This window comes from Colius striatus, chromosome 1, assembly GCF_028858725.1.
Source record: "Colius striatus isolate bColStr4 chromosome 1, bColStr4.1.hap1, whole genome shotgun sequence".
Lineage (NCBI taxonomy): Eukaryota > Metazoa > Chordata > Aves > Coliiformes > Coliidae > Colius > Colius striatus.
This window is the reverse complement of record NC_084759.1, coordinates 95,443,735-95,452,516: the sequence shown is the minus strand read 5'-3', so window position 1 is coordinate 95,452,516 and position 8,782 is coordinate 95,443,735. Positions and strand designations below refer to the sequence as shown.

The window sequence follows — 8,782 nt, the reverse complement described above, 5'->3', positions numbered from 1 at the left end:
CATCTGGAGTCCTGTGTCCAGTTCTGGGCTCTCCAGCTCAAGAGGGACGGAGAACTTATGGAGAGAGTCCAGCACGGGGCCATCAAGATGATCTGATGACTAGACCATCTTCCTTTTGAGGAAAAGCTGCGGAAACTGGGGCTGTTCAGTCTGGAGAAGAGGAGACTGAGGGGGAATCTCATTAATATTTACAAATATCTAAATGGTGGGTGTCAGGAGGTTGGGGCATCCCTTTTTTCTGTTGTATCTAGTAACAGGACAAGGGGTAATGGGATGAAGCTGGAACACAAAAAGTTCCACTTAAACATAAGAAAAAACTATTCTTCTGTTCAGGTGGTGAGGGAGCCCTGGCACAGGCTGCCCAGGGAGGGTGTGGAGTCTCCTCTGGAGGTCTTCAAGACCTGCCTGGACATGTTCCTATGTGACCTGATCTAGGTGAACCTGCTTCTGCAGGGGGGTTGGACTAGATGATCTCTAAAGGTCCCTTCCAACCCTACCATTCTATGAAATCTTAACTTGTGGTAGCAGGAAAATATTTTTTCTTTGTCGATTGAATGATTGACTTGGTCCAGAGAGTTGCTGCTGTTAAAAACCCCCTTTTCTGTGGTGGCTGGTTTTTTATCTGCCAGACGACCTGCATGCAAGTAAGAAATTAGAGGAAGAAAGCTAGCTAAGAAGCCACTTGAACATCTAGAAAAGTAGTCAGAGCTGGTATTTCCAGAGGAAGGACCACCAATAGTCATTAGATGTGGTGAAAAAACACATGTTCTTGTCTTGGTATTACATGTACTGTACTGGTAAGAGACATACTGTATGTCTCATTCTTGTCTGTATCGGGCTGTATTGAGAGCACGAGTCAGCTCCAGCTGAAAACGGATTTTCTTCCTTTTTTTTTCCTAATGTGTAATTAGGGAAGAGAGAAAAATTCAGTTCCCTCCTGTAAGCTCTGCCATTTATGTACAGAAATCTGTATTTGTCTCTTGCATTTCAACGACAGGAGCAGGGAACTTGTATTTTTCATGATCTGGGAGAAACAGAAGAAGCCTAACATGTCAAGATTACCAACTGTTTGGTATATGTAGTTGATTTTTATGACAAACACATTGCTTTTGGCCAGCTGTAACAGCATAGTAACTTGCTCTTGCGTATTAGTTGAATTGCCTAGCACGCGTGACTGAATGTTCCAAACTTGACAAATGTTAGAAGAGATGAGGGTGCTAGTTCTTATGCTCTGATAGGTCTCCAGGCGATCACCGTGGTATCAAACAACTCTTTCTCTAATTGTGTTCCTGGCATCCCTCTCAGATTGGGTGAGGTAATACTTTTGCTAATCTGTTTCTTCTTTTTACACAGTGGTAATTGAAGCAAAGCTGTTGCAAATCCAGTTCATGACAAAATGTCCTTTTATGCATCTGTAGAAACACAGATAGGTGCTTAAATCCCTTTTGTCGTCAGCCTTAGCAACATATCCGTGCTGTCCATGATGGAATAAGATATTGGATTCAGACTGCCCGAGTCTTCTGTTTTTGGCCTCTCTGGTGGCGATCAAACTGTTTTTATCAGTAATGTTCTATTTGTTAACTGTAGCAGTAGTGATTTCAACCCTAGTAACCTTACTTCTTCTAACGCGTGAGCTAATTTACATCCAATTTCTTTTGACTTGTAAAATGTTTCGTTTGTCATGGCTATGGCATGGAACTTGTGCGGGCTGAGCCTCTGCCAGAGCTGGATACCGCCTGCATCTTTTGCACTCTCCCGGAGACAGGCTGGGCTTTGAGCCTCGGTGGGCAGTTTGCCTGCAGGAGAGGCCCTTCTGTTTGTAAAACAATCGCTAGGATGAAGCCTTAGCTTTTTATTCTTTGCCTTCTACAAGCAAATGAATTTTGACCAGGTCATTTTCCTCTATATTTGCTTGAGCTTTCTCCTTGGTGACAAATCAAAATGCACCTGGACATGTTCCTGTGTAACTTGATCGAGGCGAACCTGCTTTAGCAGGGGGGTTGGACTGGATGATCTCTAGAGGTCCCTTCCAAGCCCTGCCATTCTGTGGTTCTGTGATATTTTGTGCACAACTTTCTTCACTGTGGACCATCTGGGCACGGTAAGAGTAAGGCCACTGCACTCCGTGGACCATTACTAACATACGTACGACCGCACGTCTGCAACCTCACAGTTGCTGATGTATAGCTGCTGTACTGTAGATGAAGTTAAATTCTGTCTCACAAACTCCTCCTCCACCTTACAGCCCTGGCAAAGGAATTCCAAGGAAATACTTAATTTTAAAACTTTATTAGACTGCATTTCAAATCCAAGTTGAGATTACATCAACACAGAAGTACCATGAGGACATCAGTGTGCAGAATACAAGTCAGCTTTCTCTGTATTAAAAGGGAGCTCTAAAACATACACAATTAGCTTCAGTCACGTGCTTTTGGTCTGCATGGGGGAAAACTGATTATTTTAGTAAATATGTTTTTCCAATTATATTAAAACATTGAAAGAAAAGTAGCTGCTTTTTCACAAGAGTTGAGCTGTGCAAAAGTCCTTATTGTTTTGGGAATGGTAACATTTACTGGGTCTCCATCACTATTATTCCAGGTGAAAAGACTGCTCCAAGAATAAAGGCACTTAACTTCAGTAGCAGTTCTGAAGAATGTCTTGCAAGCCAAGAACACATTTTGTGTCTAGTGCTAACTCCCTTTCTGCTCATTAAAAAAAAAAAACAAACCCAAGTCTTTTGGCTCTGAACAAATCTATGAGGGAAATTCATGTGTGGGTTCACATGCAGATGGTCAAAGGCAAATGGTCAGCAGACATTCAATTCTCTTTAGCATCTGATTGCTAGCAGGTCCAGTATTTGAGATTACAGCATATGTCCAGAAACTGGGTCAGACAAGATCTACCAACATTAAACCAGAAACTATATGGAAAAAGAAAATCCATAAATCTATTTCATTATCTGTAGGAATGGTTAGTGTTTGGGGAGGCCAGTTTTTCTTGGTTCGGCTAGAGATTTTTATGAGTAAAGTTGTTTGTCTTTAGCTGTCTCTTCCATTGTGCTAGTTCCATGACTTTTCCTCACAAACATTTCACAGCACATGGCAAGGGAATCCCGTTACAGCCTGCATGGTCTATTACAGTGGAATACTGATGTTCCCAAGTCAGCCTCAGAGTTGCTCAGATCTCTCTGTAACCAACCTCATGTTTTTTTGTTTGTTGAGAAAGAGATTGAGTACTGAAACGTTGGCCAGGGAAGTGATTATCATTAGAAAACACATAAGAGAGTCATTGCTGAAACTAGTGAGAAAAGAGCCCCTGCCTTAACAGGCTCATTCGTGGCTTTCTCCAGGTTTTCCTTTGAATCTTTAACCATTTGAGTGAGAAGCTGACATGGTAAACTCTTGTTGAAAACAGTTTGTGAAGAGAATACAGTGTGCGTTTTATGAGGCTGTGACCTCCATTTTGATCGTTTAAGGCACCCCAGCTGCCCCCTCTGAGGATGTTCATGGCCGTGCTGCTGCTCCTTACTTCCAGCAGATCTTGCCAGCTTCCCCCACCTGCACGGCCCCGCTGGCGACAAGCTGCAGGGCAGCCGGGAAGGCTCTGTGCTCGGCCTCCTTCACCCTTTCGGACAGGGTCTCCACTGTGTCACCAATCTTAACTGGAACTGCTTCTTGGAAAATGATTACTCCAGCATCAACTTCCTCCTGTAAAAGCAAAGGCCAGGAAGTCTGTATGGTTGAAAGAGGAGAGAGAAGGGAGCCCAGCTGTATGACCATAGTGTATTAATCCAGCTGCCTCGGGGATCTGTTCATTGTTACCTTATTCCAGGAAGCATGACTTTGGGCTCACGTGAGGAGTGCAGAAAGGTGCTGGCACTCACACACTGGCCTATGGGGAACTAACAGAAGCATAGGGTTCAAAGAAAAAGAGGAAGTAGGCAGAACACCAGCAAGTAACATTTCTGCTAGACAAAAAAACAAAAGCCATATTAGCTGGGGACATGATAGACCAAATTGGGCAAAATGATGACATTTCAATTTAGAAGAGGAAATTAGCCAAGCCTCGGCACAGAGCCGGGCTGCAGGCCCCAGCAGATCTTCCTTTTGCACGCTAATGAAGCAGATTCCCGCTGTTTAATGACTGTTTCTCAGTACATTGCCACAAAGAGAAGAAACCCTAAATCATAACACAGAGAAATGAATGCAATTTTCCTTCTGTCTGGAAAAATAGTTTTAGCCTCTATTTCCAAAAGAAAGCAAAACTCATGAGAACAGATTTCAGGGGCAGGGGAAAGGCAAGAATAATCTGAAGAATGCAGCAGAGAAGGGGAGACAAGTTACTGTCAACCATCAGAACTGAACAGGATGGAAAATATTCTCCATAAATTGACAAAAATGTGCATCTTCCAAGCTGAGAGATCTCCAGCTTTTATTTTCTCAGATTCTGACTGCCATAAATTCTGAAGTTTTTCCTCTGTTTCCACAAACATTGGATTACTTCTTAAAAAATCCGAGCTTCTAGTTCCAGGGTCATTGGTTTGTGGGGTTTTTTTTTTCCCCTTTCTCTTGAAAGCCACAAGTAAGGAAGGGAGTATGATAACACCTAAGAAGCTGGTGATGTGTAGTAATAAAGATTTGGGGTTAGACAAGACCCTATATGAACTAGTATCTCCGTTCCAGCTGGTGGACAACAGCAGTGGGATGCTTGCAAAAGAAGTTTAGGTAAAGTTTAAACTCCTGTGGAGACTATTCATTTCCAGTTCCTTCTCCAGGGACAGCAAACCAAAGCAAAATACTGCTTAACAAACATTATGAATGAACAAAGGAGAAAAGGTAATCAAATGTGGTGGTATAAGGGCATTCCAAGCAAGCTCTGAGGTGAAAAAACTAATGAATTTCAGAGTTAAAGGGAGGGAGAAGGAAGTACTTACAGCTACAAAGTGTACAGTACAGCCTGTAACTCGGACTCCGGCTTCTAACACCAACTTGTGGGCATTTGCTCCCTTGAAAGAAGGCAGTAGAGACGGGTGGATATTCAGTATTTTTCCTGTAAAATTATAACATGATTATAATATATAATAAATAATGGTCATTGTCTTTTAGCATTCAGCCTTACCAAAGTGTTCCAAGTACAATAATCAACAGAGAAACAAAATACATCAGTGAAAAAGACTTCACAACTTTTGCATACACTTTTTTCGGTGACACTGACAGGTACCCAGCCCAAAGCATTTCCGAATGTCTCACAGTTTTGGACAAATCAAAGACAGCAATCAATTACAACTAATGGCATGGGTAAAGCCTATTTCTCCAGTGACTAATAATGATTAATTTTTTTTTATGTAGCTGTCCTTTTCTTCAGCATCTTGTTCTTCCCTTCATTGATCACAAGCACAAGTCTCTTTCTTACAAACTCAGCACCCAGTAGCGACTTGGTGCAGTTTCAAATGACATAACAGACTCTCCGTGACAAGGCAAAAATTCTTTAGCCTGGTCTTTTCCTCTACACCTGCTTTGGCTAAATAAAAGACAACAGCTGCTCATCTAGGAGCCCTTCTCTCTGCCCTTCTGAATGGCACCTGTCCTACCACTACTACTTTCCACACGGAAAGTTGTCTGGGGGATCCTGAAATTGATAATGTAACCTCTAATGCTCAACCAGGTATGACCATGGTTATAACCCTGGGAAGCCTGTATTGCCCTTAAAAGAGAAAGCATATGCCTGAGTTCCTGCCTAGCTGCAAAGTGAGGGAGAGCGGCTGCTCGTGACCTCAGGCTCTCATCACTTCAGCAATGGGATGGTTAATCTGTAAGAAAACCTTCTGTCAGACTTCCCCTGCTTGCTATTAATACATTTGTGACCACTCCTCCCACCTATTCTGGACCAGACTGAAGTCAAAAGGTGCTCTTGACAGCCCTACATCTTCTCTTAAGATTCAGTACAAACCCTTACAGGATGAAAAGGAAAGTGGCCATCGCTGCTATTTATAGTGCAGTATGGTACACCCCCGCCGTCTCTGCATGCCTCCAGTTTGGGAAGGCTGCATGTCACCAGGATTCACTGAACACCACGTAAATGCCAAGCAGCCAGACTGAGCTGACATATGCTGGCGGAGGCAGCGGTGTACAGAAATAGAGGCTTAGGATTTTGTAATGTGAAATGAAAGCCATTTCTGGCTGCACCGCACGAAATCTGTACTCGCACTGCAACAGCTCACGCAGATATTGACTTGTGCAACTTGGGCAAAAGCATCAACTGATCTTGAATAATATCTCAAATGTGGTTGCTATCTCAAAAGTACCCTATTTTTAAGCATCAGCATCCCCCTGCCTCCTGATTGAGCAAAAAATATTTGGGACAGTGAACCGAAAGCAACACTCTGCGCTTCCATCTGAGTTTCCCCAGTTTCTCATTACAGGACTGTCAGAAACAGTCTGAGGGAATGTGGTTTTCCATTTGCTTGCCTTTGTTTTGGTTTTCTATTCTGTCCTTTATGTTAATATTCAAAAGTAACATTTCAAGGCTCTTAAGCAAGAGTTTCACAACTGACTTCATACTCTGTATCCTTGTGATTGTAAGAGAAAGAAAAAGTAAGAGTTTTTAAGAGAGCAGCAAGAAGAATGGATTACTCATGGATAATTTAGGGTAGTCAGCGCCTAGGCATGGCCAGGTCAGGGTTTTACAGCAGGCTACTGTTGGCTGACATAGATCGTTGACCTGGATGTTTGAGATTACATCTAAGATGAGGCATACTCTTGGTCAGAACTCAGGTAGGTATCTGTTCTTAAGCTCAATTTAGTGCTTGGCATTTAAAAAATGACTTAACCATCCTGTAAGGTAAGAAGAAACCTATTTTCTTTTGCTCTTGGGCTACTTAGACAAGTAATGTAAATCCTGCACTGTGCATGATGATCATCAGCACTGCAGTACTCTGTCCCTAAATCAGAGGAAACTAAACTCATCCTTTACTTGCACAAGATCTCTGCACCAGAGAAAGATATTTTCTGCCCTCTATGTAGATAGTATCCTCAAAACACATCTGTTGTCGTAAGGGATTCCTCTCTCCTAACTGTCTACAGCACTGACATCTACAATTTCATCTTTTAGACTCTATAACAAATGGAGAGAAACAAAACAATTCACCCGACTTACTTTATCCAACAGCGTTAGCATAAAATGAATTGCCTCCTAGGAATGTGTTTTGCGCCATCAATTTTAAAGAGGGGTCTTGAAAAGTAGTTTAGGTGTGAAAGGCCTTTGTCATAGACACACCCAGAGTTGCCACATGAACAATAAAGGCCACCCAGAGAGTTGGAATGTTAAAGCTGACCAGCCTGTAACTGGTACGAGCAAAAACAAATTTCAATAACCATGACTGAATCCAAAGCACAGTGAGAAGAGCACCTGCCTGTGTGATTCAGGACTCCCTACAAGAAACAGCGAGAGAAAAGCAGAGGAATGTAACAACTCAGGGAGGGAGAACAGCCACTGAGGTAGGTGGAGGTGTTACCAGCCTCTGACAAAGACCTGGAAAAATTGTAAAAGATGACCAGAATGGAGACACTGTGAACACTTTGGACAAACAAGAGTCTAATCTGCCAGTGAAACATGCCACCCTTGGATTCAGACAGCTCGTGGAATGTTTGACCAGAAGACTGGCAAAGTCTTGTTAGTAAGAAATGCATATTGCTGCCTAGCTTTGCAATTTTATGTGCAGCCAAAGCAGGTCATCTGTTAGGGAAAGGAATTCTCCATGGCTGGATGCTCATCTCCACTTATTGACACTTACCTATTGCCAAGGCAACAATTTACCCTGCACCTCATCTTTGCAGAGGTCTGAAGCCTTCACAGCCTTATTTTAAAATACTTTCTAATAAATCAAAGACTAAGAGATCTGAATTTGCCCTCAGCTTCTTTAAACCTACGTGAAAATGGTAAGAGGGAAGGAGAAAAATACTGCCTTTCTCTTTCTTACCCTTTTCCTTACAACATGGAAAGAGGCTAGTTTCCTGCAAGCTCGGAATTGATATGGTCCCTTTTCTATCTCTTTCCTGAGGATAAACTATAAATTCCACCCCTCCCTTTTTTTTTAAATGCATGCACTACCACACTGTGCTTACCTTCCCATTTTTTGACAAAAGGACCTGACAGTATTCGCATAAATCCAGCCAGACAGATGAGCTCAACTGAGAACTCTTCAAGGACTTTGTCAACTGCATTGTCAAATTCAACGCGACTTCCATACAATTTATGGTTAATAACCTGTCATAACCCAAAAGACAAAGAAATATGGACACGGTGTTATTTTAATCTAAAAGCCCTAAAAGCACAATAAAATGATACTCTGGAGTAATAAACAAAAACCATGTAGCTCTCTGTGAGTGGCTTGAGTTGCGTGCACATCCAGAGCAAGAAGAACAGTTTGTAAACCCATGCAGCAAACAGACAAATGTGCAGTCTTTACTCCTATTCATACAGAGCCATCATCAGAATAAACAAGAGCTTTATTAGGCCCACAGCTGTAGGCCCCAGCATTTTGACACAATTTAAACACCTACAAATGTAGGTCATTAGGACAACCTAAAGTCTTACGACAATTTCACTCAATTCAAGGGCTCTGACAGTTTTAAGCTGACAAACCTTCCTGAAAATTATACCACAAAAGCTTGAAAGAAAAGCTCATCACAAACTCACACAACAGCCCTTACTGCATACGGTCAATACACTTGAGTTACATATATCCATCCAGAATGCTTCCACTAATTTAAGCAGGAGGAAG

At 42.2% G+C, this 8,782-nt stretch overlaps 1 protein-coding gene across 6 annotated transcripts in view; it reads right to left on the bottom strand.

Moving 5' to 3' along the window:
- Positions 1-2,270: 2,270 nt before the first annotated feature.
- GART (phosphoribosylglycinamide formyltransferase, phosphoribosylglycinamide synthetase, phosphoribosylaminoimidazole synthetase) overlaps positions 2,271-8,782 on the bottom strand; it is a 40,268-nt gene continuing 33,756 nt past the window's right edge. For all 6 annotated transcript variants that reach the window (XM_062001547.1, XM_062001583.1, XM_062001592.1 and 3 more), the window contains 3 exons: positions 8,124-8,265; positions 4,934-5,049; positions 2,271-3,707 (listed from right to left, as the gene is read on the bottom strand). In XM_062001547.1, the coding sequence (XP_061857531.1) occupies positions 3,525-3,707; positions 4,934-5,049; positions 8,124-8,265 (441 nt within the window). In that variant the 3' untranslated portion in view covers positions 2,271-3,524. The remainder of the gene's footprint in view (positions 3,708-4,933; positions 5,050-8,123; positions 8,266-8,782) is intronic.